This window comes from Lepidochelys kempii, chromosome 25, assembly GCF_965140265.1.
Source record: "Lepidochelys kempii isolate rLepKem1 chromosome 25, rLepKem1.hap2, whole genome shotgun sequence".
NCBI lineage: Eukaryota > Metazoa > Chordata > Testudines > Cheloniidae > Lepidochelys > Lepidochelys kempii.
The window spans coordinates 11504019-11522623 of record NC_133280.1 but is presented as its reverse complement, the minus strand read 5'-3'; the positions used below and the strand labels follow the sequence as shown (position 1 = coordinate 11522623).

Sequence of the window (18605 nt, the reverse complement as noted above, 5' to 3'; positions counted from 1 at the left end):
GCAGTTTGGTTCAATGGCTCTCAGCCCCTCCCGCCATACAAATAGTTCCTGCACCCTGGAAGTTGGTGCCCAGCTCATAGGACCTGAGGCAAGACTTAGGGAAGAGTTTCTGGCCTGGGAGGTCAGATGAGGCATCACATCTGGCCTTGGCATCTAGGACCCTTAGGTCTATAGGAGGGGGTGAGACTAGCCATGGGGGGGGGAGAGAGAGTGTGTGTGTGTGTGGGGGGGGGATAGTGCCACCCTGTGCAGGTGGAGGATAAAGATGGTCTTGGACCAGTGGGGACTAAAACACATGACGCCATTGCAGTGGGCTGGGCAGCTCGGTGCAAAGAGCAGCGCGATCCGGCCTGCGGATTTCTTTAGATACAAAAATCCTCAAAATGAGGCTGTTTCCATCTTAATATCTCCACCTGGCAACAGAGCTGGAGAGAAATGCAGCAGGGCGGTCCCAGCTGTCCCCCGCTTCTGACAGCGTACCCTACCGTGCCCGTGGCTGAGAGAGGCCAGGACTGGAGTAGCTAGGCATGCCCCTTCCCTGCTCCCTACAGCACCTCCTCCTGGGAAAGGCTGCAGCTGGGGTTGCTCCTCTCCAGAGCCAGCACCCCAGTGGGAGAGGAGCCACTGTGAGCACCCTGCCAGGCTGGGAGAGAGGGCCTTGATTTCTCTGCAATGCACTTGGAACTGTTGCAGCAAGCCTGGGCTGAGGAGCGGGGTTGAAAAGGGGGTAGGGGATAGACAGAAGCAGGGGCAGCCGGCTGGAGTGGAGACGAGGGGAGGAGAAGGCCAATGGGAATGCGACAGGCAGCAGCGAAAAGAGGACGGACTCCTGCGTAGCTCTGCCAGGGCTGTCATGTTTATTGCACAGGATGGTCTGGATGAAAAAAAAGTGGATTCTCCGACGGAAACAGGTGCCAGTGACACAATCCAGCCGTCTCCATAGCTACAGGGCGCTTTGATTGGCTTTTGGCACCACGAGTTCCGTTAGCGGTTATACATTCAACATGAAAGGCGCAAGGATGCTAAGAATACAGGCTTTAGCACACACAGCGCACCTGCCTCTGCCTTCGAAAAGGTACCGGCTGCACGTTAGCGTAACAAGGATATTAGTAAGTAGTATCGATCATAAGAAACACGTTGACCGTTTGTCCGCTCCTCGCCTTGGCCGCTGTGGATCAGACCTCGAGGATTAAACGCCTCAGCGCCGGCCAGGCGTGACACAAATTCTACTCACCAGGCCACGGGGTTGTGCTGGCCCTGTCCCCCAACTCATCAGTGCCGGGACAGGGCTTGCTTTCCGACAAGCCTCTTCCAGGAGGTCACAGCCGCCACGGGCTGGAGTCTGCTGCCCCAGCTTTTGCTTTTAAAAATGCTTAAAAATGGATATTGTGTTTAATCACGCCCATCACCATTAGCCATCAGTGCCACTTGCCCCGGGGCAGTCCTAAGAGAACCAGGCATAAAAAAATTCATACACAAAGCACTAACGCACCTTGGCAACAAACTCAAATCAAAGGCGAGAAAAGCACAAAAAGGATCGTCCCCTTCCTAAAAGCTCAACTCCTGCTGGCCTAGAAAAACAGATGCTCTTCCTCCAACGCCCAAGTCAATCCCAGCACTTTGCACCGGACATTAAGAAACCTCCTGGGGACTGTGCTCTTCAGATCCCCTTTAAGGGGAGAAAAATTATCACCTGCTTCAGCTCAGGTGAACCAACCTGAGTCTGAGATTCCAGGGAACATGTACTGTAGGGAGCCTTCACAAAATGCAGAAGGATGGATACCCCAGCTCTTCCCGGTCTCTGGCTCTAAGGAGGGGAGGGGCTGTGCTGTAAGTAAGTCCAGGCAACCCGGCAGTAAGTCCAAGTGCAGCTGCACCAGGCATCGTTTGCTTTACCTTCTGCATCTCCCCTCCCCACGGCGTCTTACCTGGGAGGAATCCAGGTAACACAAGAGATGGGGTGGCGTGAGCCCCTTCTCCCCTAGGCTGAGCTGGCTTTGGCAGTCTGGCCCCTACCTCAGCGGTGCAGTTTAGAACAACACCAGGGGGGCAGAACACGTTTAGGGTCCCTCGTAGCAGGGGAGCGGGTGGGGCAAGGCCTGGTGCCTGCTCTGGTGGGAGTCAGATATAGGCTGATTTATCACACACCTCTCTGAGTGGCACCTTGAGTTAGTTCTGCCTCCCCTAGGGAGGCCAGCCTTGAGAAACGGGGGCAGGGGGGCCTGGAAAGCAGCAGTCCTGATGCCTCCCAGGGTGGGAAATCAGTGAGCATGAGATCTTCCCCCTACCAGCTGTGGCAGCTGAATTCCAGCCCTGTACATGGAGGGAGGGAGAGACACCCCCCTACACACACATGCCCAGAGCTAATTCCTCCTTCCTCCCCCCGCCCAAGCCCTCAACCAGCTTCTGCTCCCCCGCAACAACCCCTACCTTCCAGATGCGGACAATGCGGCGCCTCCCCACACATGCAGACGCACACGGGACAAAAGACGCACACAGCATGCCCAATGGCAAGAGACAGAGTGCTAAACACTGTGAGGCAGCTGGAAGGGTAGGGGCAGGAGCCCCTGCTGAATTGCATCTGGTCCTGCCAAGATGTGGTAACCTGCCCAGCCATACACGCCCTGCACTTCAGCTACAGAGATGGGCCCAAGCTGCTAAATTCAGACCCAAGCCCTCCCAAGTTGGGTGTTTGGCTGTGGAGGGAAAGGGGGGGGTCTTTTGACCCTGCCTCTAATGCTGTCCCCTTGGCTGGTGTAGCCCCCAGATCGAGGGGCTGATGGGAAGTGGGGGCCCACTGCCAACCCACTCTGGATTCATCATTAACCAAGCCCTAGCCCCAATTCCCCCACCCCTCATTTCCTTTCTTATTAAGCTAACGGGCATTTTGCTCCCCCCAGCACGACAGAAGCTCGCTCGGGAATTTGCTTTTGTAGGACAAAGCAGGAGCTGCCAGTGAAAGAGGCTTTGCCCTGAACACCCTGCACCCCACACACAGCCCCAGCAGCCTGCAGGCCAGGGGCCAGGCTAGGGGCCGAGTAGGATTTGTGTCCTGTGGCCTGGCACAATTATTGCCGTGATGAGGGTGGCAGGAGGGAATGGACGATGCTCACCGGGCCCGGTGCTTTCCGTTTCAATATTGCACTTGAAAAACAAACAGCCGCCCAGGTTGCAAAGTGCCGATGTCAAGAGGGGGCAGCCACCCATGGAGAGGGTGCCCAGCCACCTCCTGGAGCCTGCCTGCCCTCTCTGCTCTGCCAGGAGTTCCCAAAGCCAACCCTCTCCTCTTAGCATCCCCGACCCTCTCATGCCCAGGTCTCACTTACCTTCAGTGTCACGGAGCAGCCTCTCGTAGAGGCTGGTATGTGAATTGATCGTACTGCAGAGACAGCAGGGAAGGGATCCAGATGCAGATCCTGCAAGGGGCTGAGCACACGACTCTCCTGCCACTGCAGTGCCAGAACCACAGAGGGGGCACATGGGGCCCACCGATATAGAGAGATCAGAGCAAGTTTGCCCTAGGACCCTCCCATGGGAGAGGGGGTGTTAATCAGTGCCCAAGTGGGCTGGCTCCAGGCCTTCAACTGTTCTCAGTGTGCGTCCTGTTGTCTGCAGGAGCCAGCTGAGATGCAGGTGCCAGGCAGCCGTGCCCTGGGAAGGTGAGGAGACGGGACAGCAGAGCGCAGGGATGCCAATGGATAATAATACTTTGCCCATCTCTGTTGCAAGGCTCGCAAAGCACTTTAGTTCCCAACCCCTCGTGCGGTCACGTAGGTAAGTATTATTATCCCCATTTTACAGATGGGAAAAACCGAGGCACAGAGAGGTGAGGCGACTTGCCCAAAGCCACACAGTGAGTCGGTCCAGAGCCAGGGACTAGACCACCCAGTCCCTCGCTCTGCCCTTTAAACTATGTGGGGGGAGGATGGGAGAAGAAGGGGAAAAGGGGTGGGTGTTGAGCAGCTTGACATTGATTTTTCTATTAAAAACATAGAAAACATTCAGCGAGCGAGATGTGACCTGGGGCCTCCTGGCCGGGTGGCCCCTTCCTAGGCCCCCGGGCCAGGCAGCAGAGGCTGGAAGCCGCTCCTTGGAACAGAGCGAGGGAGGTGTAAGCAAAGGCATGAGGGAGCCTGATGGGACCCTGGGGGGTGGGCAGGGGGAAGACCCAGGCTGGGAGTGGGGCTAGGGATTGCACTAGTCCCTGGGGAAGGAGATCCCCTCCTCCCTGCCTCTGACGCCAAGGGGGTGGGGATGAGGCGAGGCGCTGTGGAGGGAGCAGAGAGGGGCCAGGGCATGAGGCAGGGGCGATAGGATGAGGTGTGGGGGGGTGGCGAGGCAGAGGCGTCCAGCCCCAAAGGCTAGTCCAGCAAGGGCAGAGGAAGTGGCAGCCCCAGGACGCGCCTGTCCTCACGGGCCTTTGCAGACAGAACCACACGGCCACGGTGCCCGTCCCCTTCCAAATCCTCCCCCCCCCCCCACGCCCCGGCATCCCCGCGTGCGGCACAAGGGACAGGCTCAGGCTCACATTGGACACAGGCCGGTGCCAGGAGGCAGAACACATTGGGTGGGGAACTTGGCGGGGCCTGGCAGGGCACAGCCCCCTCCGGCTACTCCTCCCTATCCCGCCAGGCCCTGGGGGGGGGTGTGTGTATATATATATAATATACAGATTTCATAATCAAGAGATTAACTAGTTATGGCTTCTATGGTGCAGTCAGTGGATTTGGATGGACGATGCTCTTCACACGGGCAGTGGCAGCGAGCAATGGGTCTGGACTTTGGTCATAGACGATTCATCGGGGCGTGTGGGAGGCTCGATGGGACCTCCCCCGGCCCAGGGAAGGGCAGGGGGCCTCTGCCCACGCCTCTCCGGGCACAGCGTGTGGTAGCGATGCCCGGCTGCTGTGCTCTGTACAGAAGGGGGGGCAGGCCCCCGCTGGATCAGAGGCCCCGGCTGCAGGTTTCAAGTCAGGGGGTGGCGAACCCCACGGTTGGCTCATTAACCCTTTGATTTCCACTCCCCTAGGGAGTGAGCCAGGGCGGGGCCTTCGCCAGTTGGAAACAAGCAGGCGGGAGCGTGGAGACAGGGTGGAGATTGCAGCTGCTTGGCAGCCCCACCGTTACCCTGCTACCCGGGATGAGCGGGCCTGGAGCAAAGGTCACAAGTTGGAAGAGAGCCTGGATTTGGCCGGGTCCGAGTCGGGGGCACTGACCACCGAATCCTTCCGGGCGCCACTCGAGTCCTGCTGGCTGCCGGCTGCCCCCGCGTAGACAGAGCCCGTGGACATCTGGTGGGATAGGGCCACGCGGGGCGGCACCGCCCCTCTGAGCCCGGCCTGGGGGCCCGAGCCAGGGGAGGCCGAAGCCTGGACCCCGGCCACGGAGGTGCTGGACTCGTGGGCCGAGGGCGGAGGGCTCTGGGTCATGGTCTGCGAGACCCCGTGAGGCAGGGAGGGCTGCGAGGCTGACAACGGCCTCGACTCCTCGCTCAGGCTGCTTGTGTGCAGGGCCTGCGTGCTTTTGTGGACGGCCAGCCGCTGGGGAGAGCCAGGAGCCGTCTGCTGAGTCAGGGAGAGCTGGGAGCCCGACTGACCCGGGGCGGCGTACGGGAACGTCCGGCTGGCCCGGGGGCTTTGGGTCGGAGGGCTGGACACCACCGAGGCGAAGGGGCCGGTGGAGGGGGGCCGGGGGGGCGGCTGCTGCTGCGGCGACAGCTTCTGCTGGAGCAGCACCGGGGAGATGGAGAAGGGGCCGGGGACGCCCTGGGCAAACTGCAGGCGCCGCATCATCCTGGGCGAACCGAGGGCCACGGAGCTCACCAGGGGGCTGGCCATCTGGGGGCAGAAGCTCATGGCGACAGCCTGCTGCAGGGAGGCAATGGCCGAGGTCACCTGGGGCTGGGCGGGCGTGTAGATGGCCGTGCGGTGCTGCAGCTCTGCCTGCTGCACCATCTCCCGGTCGTACTTGACGATCTCCTGGATGATCTCGTTCTCCTGGTTGTTGAAGACCCCAGAGTTCAGGTCGTGCTGGACCTTGTGCAGCAGGATGGAGTTCTTCTTCCCTGCGGGGTGGGGAAGGGGAAAAAGGGGCGGGGGGGTTAGTCACATCCCCATCATTGTCCTCCTGCACGCGGTCCCCGCAGCCCGGCCCTTTATCCCGCCCTGACCCCTCTCCATGCGTCGCTCGCATTGCCACAGCCAGCGTCACAGGGCAGCCACGTGCCTCCCTGTGTCCGGACCTTCTCCGCCCCGCGACAGGTTTGATGGCCGTAGCTGGGTAACGTTAACGGCTCCCCAGCCACGGCAGACGCCGCAGTCCTGGCACCCTACGTGGCACGATATTTTTCAGACAGTTTATTCGATGAAAAGTGCCGTTCGGGTCGACCCCAAACTGGTCGCGAATTTGCTGTGAATCGTTCGGCCGATGACAAAAAGGGAGGAGCGGGGAGGGTGCGGGTGCTTCACCGCCCCCTGCGATACCCTTTAGCCCAAGGGTCAGGGAACCCATCAGGGATGTGCGAGAGCCAGGATCAAATCCCAGCTCTGGGCACAGACCTAAAATGAACCTTTTCGAAGGACCGAAACGTCTGGAAAATGTTAGAACTGTCACGGAACAAAAGAATCATCATGTACCCAGCTCTGGCCTATACGTGCTTGGCTCGTCCTCCCTGGGCGGTCCAGGGCTGGTCCTTACAGCCTAGGTTTTAAATGCCCCAGTGACCATAAATCAGCCTTCACTGACAGCCCCTCTCGCAGCCTTTGGCTGCCTCGCTAGCTGATCGGGACGCAGCCCCCAGCAAAAGGAAAATTCCCCCGGCTGCAGGGAAGGGGCATGGGGGAGTCTCGGCGAGCCAGGACTCCCCTGGGAAGGGTGGGACAGAGAGGAATGGGGCAGGAGATGAGATTGAAGAGGGATTTGGGGGAGCAAAAAGGAAACTGATGAGCAGGTGTGCACGGCTCCTTAGTCCTCGGGCACCCAGGGCTGTCAATGCCCAGGCTGCCAGCTCTGCAGGACGCCCCTGGGGATCCAAAGAGGGGAAGGAGGCAGGAAACCGGAGGCAGGCAGAGGAGGCTCTCCAAGCCCAGCCTCTGCGAGGAGGGAGCTAATCTAACTGGCTGTTCCCAGCAGGATTTGTGGGGCAATTTTAAAGAGGGAACAAGGCCCTGAGGTCCAACGCCCGACTGAGATCCAGAGAGGTAGCCACCCCTCCCCTGACCTGGGGAGAGAACCCGACACAGATAGCTAGGACTGCAGCCCGCACGCCAGCTCATACCCACGCTCTCCCTATTAATGTCTTGTGTCCTCTATCCACCCCCAAGGCCTCCCCTTGTCTTTGCTATCACTGCTTCTTCCCACTTCAACTGCTCCCTGGGACATTCTGGTTCCAGGGCAGCCAAACTTCTGCAGAGCTCCTGGAACTCAGCTCCAGAGCAGCAATTGGGCCTCAGGAGTCAGGCCAGAGGCTGTCCCCCAGGTGGGCCCCCTTTCCATCGGAGGCCTGAGCCCAGGAGTTTTTGCACGGGGCCTGGGCAAGCCAGCGTGAGAGGGGATGGGCTCCAGGAGTGTCTCCCCCGCATCGTGTCCCCAGCTCGTGGATCGGACCAGCATCCCTGCCCCCCCGGTACCTATGCGGTCAAGGCGGTCGATGGCGACGGTCTCGAAGGCCCGTCTCATCATGGGGTGCTCCTCCAGCACCTCGTTGAAGTTATCCACCGAGAGTGAGTAGAGGCGGCAGTAGGTGTCGGCCCGGACGCTGGCCGTGCGGCGGCCCCTCGTCAGCAAACAGATTTCTGGCGGGGGTGTGGGTGAGAGGGGGACCAGGACGTTACCATAAAACTGTGCCCGCCATCAGGAGACGTCACACGCTAACACAGCCAGCCTCGCAACCCTCCCGGGAGACACAGGGAGCAGGCGCAGAGAAGGAGCGACCTGGCCAAGTCTGTGGCCCAGCCAAGAATAGAAGCCAGGAGTTCTGGCTCCTGGTCACAGCTTTAAACACTAGCCCACGGCCCCCTCCCGTGGGAACCAAGCGCTGTCCTAGTGGGGCTTGCACAGAAGGCCGCTCCCACTTACCAGGGACGCAGCATCCAGCCTGGCGAATGGCAGTGCCGGCCCGACGCTTGCCATCCCCCCGCAGCAGTGTCCGCGGAATAAGGCCATCGAGCACGGGGGCCTCCCGCGGGCACTCACCTCCGAAGTAGGAGCCGTCCGAGAGCTTCATCTCCTTGTTGCCCTTGGTGAGGACACTCACCACGCCGTGCTGGATGAAGTACATCTTCTTGCCGATGGTGCCTTCGCGGATGATGTAGTCGCCCGGCTGGAAGACCTCGAACTTCAGCTTGGTGAGCATGGCCGTGACGAAGTTGGGGTCCGCGTTGGCAAAGAGGGGCATGGAGGCCACCAGCTTCCGGCAATTGAAGTTCACAATCTCCTATGGGGGATGTGGCGGGGAAGGGGGTGAGTGGGAGGAAGAGACGGACCCAGGTACCGAAAACAAAGGCAGGAGGACAGGAGGTGGGGAGAAGGGGGACCCTTGTTTCCCTCGGGCTCCTCCCCCCAGCCTGGCTCTTGGGGTACGGCAGCCCCCGCCTCGCTCTAGGGATGACACCTGCACCCCGGGGGCCTCCTCCAGCCCCCAGAGAGGGCTCCTCACCTCCCGCAGGGGCTCGTTGAGCTCGCCCAGGATGCTGTCCTCATCGAACATCTTGCCCTGGTATCGGTGTTCGTAGTAGTCGTGGATCTTCTGCCGGAAGTCGGCGGGCAGCTTATGGAAGGACATGTACTGCTCCACTTGCTTGTACTGCCAGGGGGAGAAAACCAATCGCAGGCGTTGGGTGCGGCCGCGGGCAGAGAGCCCAAACGTCCCGCACCCCAGCGTTTGGTTCCGGGTCAGCCCATCCCAGAGAGCGGGGCTATAGCAGGATGTCCCAGCAGCCTGGAGGTGTCTGGAGATGGGGCTCGGGGTCAGGGCCTCTCAGTTATTCAGACAGTGTGGGTGGGAGCTCTGTCATCTGGGGCCTTTAGCAGAGGTTGGTGCAATCTCAGATCCCGCCCGTCCTGCAAACCCAGGGGCAGCAAAGGCCGGTTCCTACCTGCCCCCGCATCACCCATGGGCACCAAACCACTGGCACCCGGGGAGCTGTGTGTGTGCTGCTGGGTGCTCTTGGGGCCCTGGTCCCCTTGCTGTCAGCTCCAGCCCCGAGCCCTGTCCCAACAGCTACGCTCAGAGACACCCCCCTCCCCCCGAGAGAGCCACAAGCAGAGCCACTCGTCTTTGCCCATCCACGCTCGCTCCCGGCCAATGCGGGGCTCCTGCTCCTAGGACTCCAGCCAGCCGTTGGCAGGTCTCTCTGCTCGCCTGACACTCTCCATGGCTGTCTGGCTCCTCCACCCCTGCACAGCCTGTCAAAGTCCCCAGCACATGAGTTCCCAGCCTAGTGGTGGGGGGAAATTGCTGCTTTTCACCAGCTCACCTTCATCAGAGACACAGCGACAGCACCCGGCTCCCACCTGAGCCCACCCCCCCACCTTCCTTTCTAATGAGCAGCATGGAAGGGGATCATAGATAGCTGGACAGCTACAGATGCAGGAAAGTGAGGTGCGGGCAGCTGAGGAAGGGAAAGGCCGGGGGGGGAGAGGGGGCAGAGTTGGAATCCGCTCGGAGAATCAAGGGGTCTTGATGGAGGCTGATGTGCTCAATCAGCAGGTCGTTCTAGCTCAGCGAGATGTTTTACATCTAGAGCAGCAGGTGGTTCTAGGTCAGGAAGTTGGTTCTGGGGGTTCCAGCTGGGTAAAGGCTCTGATCAGCGCTTCATTTGTAACCAAAGAGGTGCCAGGGCTCAAGCAATTTTTTTTACTTTCACAAGCTATGCGGCAAACAGAGGCGCCGGGGGCTCTGACCTGCCCGGCCCAGAGGCGCCGGGGGCTCTGACCTGCTTGGCCCGGAGGCTCTGACCTGCCCAGCCCGGAAGCGCCGGGGGCTCTGACCTGCCCGGAGGCGCAGGGGGCTCTGACCTGCCCGGCCCAGAGGCTCTGACCTGCCCAGCCCGGAAGCGCCGGGGGCTCTGACCTGCCCGGCCTGGAGGTGCTGGGGGCTCTGACCTGCCTGGCCCGGAAGCGCCGGGGGCTCTGACCTGCCCGGCCTGGAGGAGCTCAGCTCTGGCAAGCTCTAGCCCAAATTAAGCCTGGGCTGTGATAAAGCAGGAGTTCTCAGCTGCCGTGTGCTAATTTCTTTGACTTTCCCACCTCAGCACCAGAGATGGGGTCACTTTCAGCAAGAATCTGACTGTTTGCCCAACCCCGGGGTCCCAGTGAACTGGGAATACAAGGCCTGAGCTCCCCCCCACCCCCACCCCCCCAGCCATTTCTGAACCTCTCCCCCCAGGCTTTTGGGAGATTGAATCCCAACTTGAAGCTGCACCCCAATCTCTCAGCTTGGCCCCTCTTTCTGCTGTGGGCTGGCACCGTGACCCCCATTGTACCGATGGGGGAAATGGAGAAACAGAGAGCCCCAAGGTTAGACAGCGAGTCAGCAACCCAGGCGTCCGGCCTCCTGCTGGTAAGGAGGCGGGAGAATACGGGGGGGGAGGAAGGTGGATGGGTGTGGGGAGTGGGAGATGGGGCAAGAGCTTGGGGAGTGCAAGGGAGCATGGGGGGGAGTTGGAGGGTGATAGGAGGAGTTTGTATCCACAGCTGAGCTGACGCCATACCACGCTGCAGCTCTCTGTAACTGCTGCCCATGAATTCGCTCCCCTCCCTGCCACGCTCCGGCCAGGCCCCTTGGCTGCTGCCTGGCGCTTGGCACAGAGCAGCTGCCTGGGCAGCCTCACTCCATTGCAGCAATTTGCCAGTGTCACTTTCTCAGCTCCGGGGGTACAGTGGGGAGGTCACCTTGCAGGGAAGAGCCGAGAGCAGCCACTCGGGCCTGGCTGCTCCGCGACACACCAGCCTTGCATCCCGCTCCCTTTGGCAGCTGCTCCAATCTCTAGCAGCCCCGGGAGCCCCGTCTCTCCCTACAGGAGAAACCCATGCAGCGAGGGAGCTTGGTCCCTGGTTCTGGGATGGATGGAGGCAATAGGATGGAGTGAGCTGGAAACACCCTCTGGCAGAGGGACAATCATGGGGGCCAGGGAAGCTCTCCTGACCAGGGTCCCAATTGGCGCTGGCAGGGCACGGCTGCCAGGTAGCGCCCCCCACGCTGCCCCTCCCCGTAGCTAGTGCTCAGTGGTTCTGTCCTTACTGCAGAAACGGTGACTTTTCACAAATGGAAAGATCTAAAGAATCCAGGAAAAGCCAAACCCCGCCCAGCTGGTGCCAGGAATCCAAAACTCCCCCTGCCAGCAAACCCACAGGCCCTGGCCTGGTTTCCACGCTGCGTCCTCCTGACCCGAGCAGTTCAAGCAGTTTGTGTTTTATGCCCGTGTTGAGCTGTAGCCTAGGAGGTACCAGCCCTGGAATCAGTGCAATAACTGGGCTCTGCTGGGACACTGAGTTCCCCCATCCTGGGGGTACCCAAAACACCCCCCCCTCTCCCAACTGCTCCTGCACTGAGCCGGCTGGCACAGCCCCTGTGGCCTGGCCTGGATGGCGTAGTTCAACCTGCCTAAGGATAATTCTGTACAACAACAGGACTGGTTTGATGCCACGTAATCCCATTGCCAGGGGGTCAGAGAGGAGGGGATGCCTGGAATGGAGCTGCAGGATGCAGGGATTCGACTCCCCGTCATCACTTTATACAAACAAAAGGCAGCATTATTAATGGTTAGAATGGAGGGGCTGAGAGTCAGGTCTCCTGGGTTCTCTTCCCAGCTCTGGGAGGGAGTGTGGACTACTGGTTAGAGTAGGGGGGGTTAGGAGCTGGAATTGTTGGGTTCCATTTCCAGCTGTGTAGAAGGACGTCGTTAGAGCAAAGGGACCCGGAGCAGCCACAGTTCCTGGGACCGGTTATCAGCTGTTCTGGACCCACAGGAGGAGGACACGCAAACCTGGGGGCGGTCCTGATGGTAGCGGTGTGGGTGGCCGACAAGCCAAATTAAGCCTCTGACTTGCCTCCAGGTCACTCTGTGATACAGCTGGAAGGGAGCCCAGGAGTCCTAACTCCCAGGTCCCCATTTGAACCACCAGACCTCGCTCCCATCCCAGAGCAGGAAACAGAACCCAGGAGTCCTGACTCCCAGCCCCCCGGTTGACCCACCAGAGCACACTCCTTTCTGCGTGGACACTGTGGGGAGGAAGGGGGAGGGGGACTATTTATTCAAAGAGCTGAGCTGTGCCCGCAGCCCCGAGCTGTGCCCGCGCCCCTGAGCAGCTGCCCGTCCACGTCGCTCTGATGGCAGAGCAAAGTCACCACCTCCTCCCCTCCTCCTGGCTCTGGCGCGCACCAAGGACATCCCAGCTTTGTCTTGGCATCTGTGAACAGCCCGGCTTGGTCCTACACTGGGACTGCAAACGCCTCCGCATCGACCCATCCCCTCGGGGGCTGGAAAGGCATCCAAACCAAGCCATTGCCAGGGAGACGGGCACTGGGCCGGGGGCAGGAAGCTGGGTGCCCGAGGGGCCAGGAGGGAGAACGCAGTAGAAATGGGGGTGCGGAAGAGGCTCTCTCAGTGGGCCAGATCCTGGAGTCCTCACTAAGGAGCTCAGGATCTGGCCCCTTCTAAAGGACGCTCCGTCTGTGGTGTAAGGCTCATGGGGCACTCGCCATACAAATGCGGGCCCTCCCACCGAGGGAGGGGTCTGAGCCGTGAGCAGGGCGGTCCGTCTTCCTGAGCAATGCGGGGTGGGCAGGCTCCTCCAATGAGAATCCCCCCCCGCCACTCCAGGACCCAAGAAGCAGCTGCATCCCTGGCTGCTGGAGGAGCGACTGCCATGCGCGCCCAGCCCCACGGGAGCCCTCAGGATTCCAGGCCTGTCTTGACGAGCTCCCCAAATGCTCCCTGGGGAGGCCATGTTCCGGCAGCGCGGGCTCCCCCGGGACACCGGCTAATGAAGGGAAACGGCAATCTGGTGAGGATGTAAACTCCGGGGTTAGCAGCAGGATGATTAGTCACCTTGCGGCTCACAGACCTCCTGCCTCTCAGAACACAGCCAGGATGGGCCAGCCCCCTGCCCCCACGACACAGCCGGAGCAAAGGGAGATGCAAGTTTTCAAAGCCAAGATCTGTCCCCAAGAATGCCACGCAGCCAAAATTCTCCTGCCTGAACCAGGGGCCATCTGCTGGCGTTTTCCTAAACCTTAGGCCCTGTTAATCCCCCTCTATAATGCCAGGCTGCCTTCAGCCCAGCACTCAGCCTGCATCCCCCCACCCCTGCAATACGACAGTGCAGCCCACAGACCCCGTGGTTGCCCTGGCTCATCTTGCGTGGCCCCGGCTTTGATCAGGATGCCCCACTGCACACTCGGATCTGAAGTCTTGAAGTCATCAATGGGTTATGCATGTGTTTTAAAGGTAACGGGAGATGCACCTACTCTGTGTTATTTAAAAGAGTTGCATCTGGTCAATTGCGCTCTTCCAACACGCCTCTTGGCTCCCTGTTCATATAAGGGCACTGGTTCCCCCTTAATATAACAGCTCAGTTCCTGCACTTGGGCTCATGATGGCTGGGGCTTGTGTCTCCATGTGCAGGTCTGAATCCCCCTTGAGCTACTGATCCTATTGGAGACACTATTGCTGTCCATGGTCCTGGACTCAGTGCTATTAAGTGGAGATGACTTGAAAGTCTCCCTGTCCAAAGGTACCCTGTTCCACCTCAGAGAAGGATGTTGTCTAAGTGTCAAGAAAACCCTCGCTCAGCACATTCTCTGAAGACAAGGGTCGCTCCCTGGAACTCATTTACAGTGGACTTGAACAGAGTCAAAGTCTATCCACAGTGCAGTAGGACAAAGCCCCAGTTTGCTTCCAGGCACAGACTGCAGTTACAGCAATAAAATACATAATATCCTGTATCCCGAAACGGTCAACACATGACATCTAGCGATTCAGTTCGCCTCCCCATGCAATGCAGCCACCTCTGGGGTGAAACGGGGGAGCTGTTTGACAACTGCACTGAACATCAGCTTGGAAATGAGGAAAAAAAACCCGCACCCAGCTGAAATCTCAGAGGGGGAATTCAGGGGGCAGAAGGTAATCATCCAGGCAGGAATTCAGCCCAGGCACATGGGCTAACATCCCTGCTCTTTCAGAATTCCCAGGACCTGGGGATCAAGTGAGCAGGGCCTTGATGGGACATTCCATGGGTAGATAGTGCCCCCAGGGCGCAGCATCCCCCACTCCCCAACATGTGCTTTTGGGGCCAACACAGAACAACCTGGGCTCCCCTTGAAGACAGCTCAGGAGGTGCTCAGCAGCACTGCACAGGATCGGGCCCAGCAGAGCACCGGTTCTGTGATCACCATCGGAGGAGGACGTGGTTATCGCAGTACCCCCAACCAAAGCACCTGGGTCAGTCACCCTGCATCCCATTCCCCGCAGACCTGCACCATCTCCAGTGTGAAAAAATCTTCTAGGCTTCCCACTCAAACACAAGCCACAACCCGCCCCTCAGCGTGACACTCTGCTCTTCCTTACCTTTTCCTGGTACTGGCGCCGGGAGGAGTCCAGCGACTGGATGAGGGCGGTGGCGTGGCCGATGAACATGGCGTAGCAGGTAGCTCCGACGATCATGCTGAGCATGGTGAGCCAGATATCCGTCATGCTCTCGGGGGCCTGCTTCCCGTACCCGATGCACAGCATATGGCTCATTGACATGAACAGGGCAAAGGAGTACAGCTCACTCCACGAATTGTTCTGCAAAGACAACATCAGCAGCGACGAATAACTCCCGTCAGAGGCATCACTCAGCCTGCGCGTGCGCTCCTGTGTGGCTGTGGAAGGAGCTGCTCAGACCCAACTCTCCGCTTCCCGGAGACCAGCTGATAAAAGACAACTGCTCTCTCTCTCTGTGTGTGTAGTGAGCGAGTGAGAGATTGTGTGTGGAAGCGGCTGCTCAGATCTTCCTTGGGACCTGCTTTTAAAACACAACCACTCTGCTAGCGTCTTGCTGGGGCGCCGGGAGACATGATTTTGGACCCAGCGTCAGGAAGAAATAAACACAAGGCGGTTGGAGGTGTCTTTCCGACGGTGCCCATAGAACATGCTGCCTCTCTACACTTTTTGCATAGTATCAATGGAAACAAGGCGCAATCAGTCCTGCCCTCCCCCGCCCCGGTTTAGTTATTTGGATGTTTTTACTGGTTTATGAAAACGCATGCATCCCCGAGCGCATTTTACAAAAATGAAAATATTATCCATAATTTATTAACGACCGTCAACAACGCTCAGGAGCAAACCCGAGCTTTTGGGAAATGACTCTTCAGCCTAGAATAGCACAAGTCCACGTCATCAGCCAAAGGCTTGAATAAATAGATGGGGCCTTATACTATTCTGGGTGACCGAGGAAGGGAACAGAGCATAGAGACGAGGGCTGGGCAGACAGGGTGAGCAGCCCAAGGTCTAGGCACCACCCCGAGTGGGATCCACAAAGGTAGTTAGGCGCCTAACTCCCATTAATTTCAATGCAATTTAAGCACTGAATTCCACCCCAAGTCCCCGTTACGTCCCACAGAGTAGCATCTTCCCTTCCACGCCAAGGGCCTGATCCTGCAGTCCTGCCTCAGGCAGGACTCTCATGAAAAGCATCTTGCAAGATGGCAGGATCAGGCCCAAGTCCCAGCTGCATGGGAAGGGCCGGATTCTCCTCCTCTGGTGATTGGAAATGGGAGGAGCCACCAGGCCATGAGCCATAAACTCCAGGGCTGCCCAGCTTAAAAGAGGGAGAAAAAATAATCAGTCTGTGCGTAGATTCCCATAAACCGGCTGGGTTGAAATCAGAGGGAAGCGGCAACCCTGTGGGCCAGGCTGGGAGGGGAGAGGGCAGGATCATTCCTGTCCCTTCCAGATTGGCTGGGGAACGCGCAGGCACGCACAGACCCCATTCACACACGCACGGCCATTACAACGCTCTCACACACTCCCCATCCACACACGCTGGGCAGCTTAATCTCCCACTGTTACTATTACCACGCACCCCCCCCCCATCTACACACAGACTGCAACAACACCTCTCACGATCAGCATCGGCAGACACGTACACAGCTGAGTCACCACACACGGACACAACCATTGCCGCATGCATACACAGACACCCCCAAATGGCCATGCACATGCTCTACCGTACACCCCCCTCCCCAGGGGCAAGCCAGCCTCTCTGCACACACCCCAGTGTTTGTGTCCGGGCAGCAGGGCGGAATCCGATGAGCATCCACATCCATGTGCAGACACATCGGTGCATCACATGACCACGCACGCATCCCTGGTATTAACGATTTGTTTCAAAATGCAACTGACCCAGCCTCAGAGGTCACATGTTTAGGTTCAAAATAAAGACCAGAGCTTGGAAGGAGAACGCCCGAGTCCCTGGGTGCCAATGGAACTCCACCAGCAGGGGGCGCTGCTTTGCATCGGCAGCGGTCGGAGCTGCATCTTAGCTGCGGGCCGTGCTCTAGTTGCATAGTCCAGCTTGCAAAGGCTCCTTCGAAAGATCTGCTCAGTACATTTTTCCAGAGGCCTTTAATGCACCTGGACCCTTTTGTTCAGTGTCCGGTTCCCAATCTCCTGTCTCCCTATCACCCCCACATAGATCCACCCTTGGCTTGGGAGCATTTTCTCTTTACTCTGCCTGTCACTTGGCTCCCAGAACCAGGCCGACGTGACAAGGGCAGGTTTATATAATCTGTCAGTGAGCTGGGACTCTGCCAAATCCTACTGATGGATGAGGAGCCAACAGAAGCCAGTTCGGTTGGGAGGGAGGAATGCGGGTTCCTGTGAAGAGAATGAGCTCAGACAGTCTGGAGGGCACCGAGTTTATTAAAGGACTTGTGCTGGAATATTCGGCTTGTGCGGCAGGAGAGAGAATGCAAGAAATGAAAAGCTACCAGTGTGCTGGGAAAGCAGGATGTAGAGGGGATAGTACATGGACACCCGTAAGCGGAGACCGGTCAGCATGCCGTTCTGGGGAAGGTGTGTTATAACGGTCAGAGCACAGGTTTGGGAGGCAGCAATTCCTGAGTTCCAGCTCTGTGCCTCAGTTTCCCTTTCTGTAAAACAGGCAGCGCACCTCACCTGCTTCACAGAGCGGTGTGATGCTCAATTAGTGCACTCCTCAAAGCAGAGAAGTATGTGGAATTAAAGCGTTGCACTGAACTATTGTTGACGGTAGCTATATCTGTGATGGGTCCGTGAGGGATAGAGAGATCCCCTCGAAGACAGGGAAGCTTCATTATTCCTTTCCTCTGTGATTACACAGTGCCACAGAGAGGACAAGTGACTTGTCCAAGGTGACACAGCAAGTCAGTGACAGAGCTGGAAAAAGAACCCAGGAGTCCTGACTCCCAGCCCCCAGACTTCATCCCATTCACTGTAACAGAATCTGGAGCCCAGAGCCAGAGCAACCCACACCTTCCAGCTTTACCTTGCCTTGCATATTCTATTCTGTTCTCACTAGAGTCTTATACTGTGCCCATGAACATAGGAGCTGAGCTCCTTCCAATGAGGCATAAGCAACTGGGCTAGCATCTGTCCCATGTGGTTTGTTCTCTCATCCTCTCCCCCAGGGGAGCAGTGTGCATGGGAGTGTCTTGGTTTGGAAATTTTAATCCACAGGCTGCTCCATGCTGATGTTAGAGAAGGCAGGTCAAAGGACACTTGGAGTAGAAGGTGGGGAGGCTTGGGATGGTCCTCGTTTCCTGGAGGAGTTCGTCCCACGGTCTCATACCAGACCCCAGACAGCTCCGTCCTCTTCACAGATGCACTTTCCCCTTATGGCAGCCACTAGAGCCCCAACCTTCACCCCATGGTGACCTGGGGTTATCTTGAGGCTGATCGCTGGCCTTTCCTATCGGAGGTAATGGCAAAACTACCCTTGGCCAACTGGGCCCCGATCTCGGCTGGGCCTCTTGTTAATTCTCACGCTGTCATGGACATTGAATGCGTTATGTGCCTCCATGATGTTCTGTCCTAAGCCCAATCTGGCACGTGACGAGGTAGGATGACTGTGATGGACAGGAGTCTATCAACATCATGCAGCCATTGTGTTTCAGGTCTTCCGTGGGGCCTTTTCCATCTTTCTTGCATTAGGTACACGTCCAAGGTCGTTCTCGCCGGGAAGTTGATAGGCATTCGGAGCAAAAGGCCGTACCACCTGAGAACACTGGGCAACCATTGGAGAGAGCAGGACCTGTTTAGTTAGAAGATGGATCTCTTCATTTGACTTGAATTCCAACCATTAGACGCTTTTGATCATTCGGCCATGCTTCCCTTGGACGGTGTTCAACTTCTTTCCAATCTAAGTGCCACAGTAATACATCTAACAACCACTACTGCCACTGGCCAGCCAGCATCTCTGTACATGCCCCAACATTTGTCTCCAGGCAGTGGGGTGGAATCCTATAAGCATCTACATTCATGTGCAGAAAGTTACGTGCATCACAATCCCACTGCACGAGATCCACACGCACACATAAAGGCATGTACCCACCCCATCAATAACACTGACAGGGCCCGACA

General features: G+C 58.3%; 1 protein-coding gene across 1 annotated transcript in view; it reads right to left on the bottom strand.

Moving 5' to 3' along the window:
• Window positions 1-834: 834 nt before the first annotated feature.
• The window catches only part of HCN2 (hyperpolarization activated cyclic nucleotide gated potassium and sodium channel 2), a 45451-nt gene continuing 27680 nt past the window's right edge, over window positions 835-18605 (bottom strand). The window contains exons 4-8 of the mRNA XM_073323915.1: window positions 14571-14789; window positions 8657-8803; window positions 8194-8434; window positions 7629-7793; window positions 835-6064 (exon numbers count right to left, since the gene is read on the bottom strand). Coding sequence (XP_073180016.1) covers window positions 5163-6064; window positions 7629-7793; window positions 8194-8434; window positions 8657-8803; window positions 14571-14789 — 1674 coding nt within the window. The 3' untranslated portion in view covers window positions 835-5162. The remainder of the gene's footprint in view (window positions 6065-7628; window positions 7794-8193; window positions 8435-8656; window positions 8804-14570; window positions 14790-18605) is intronic.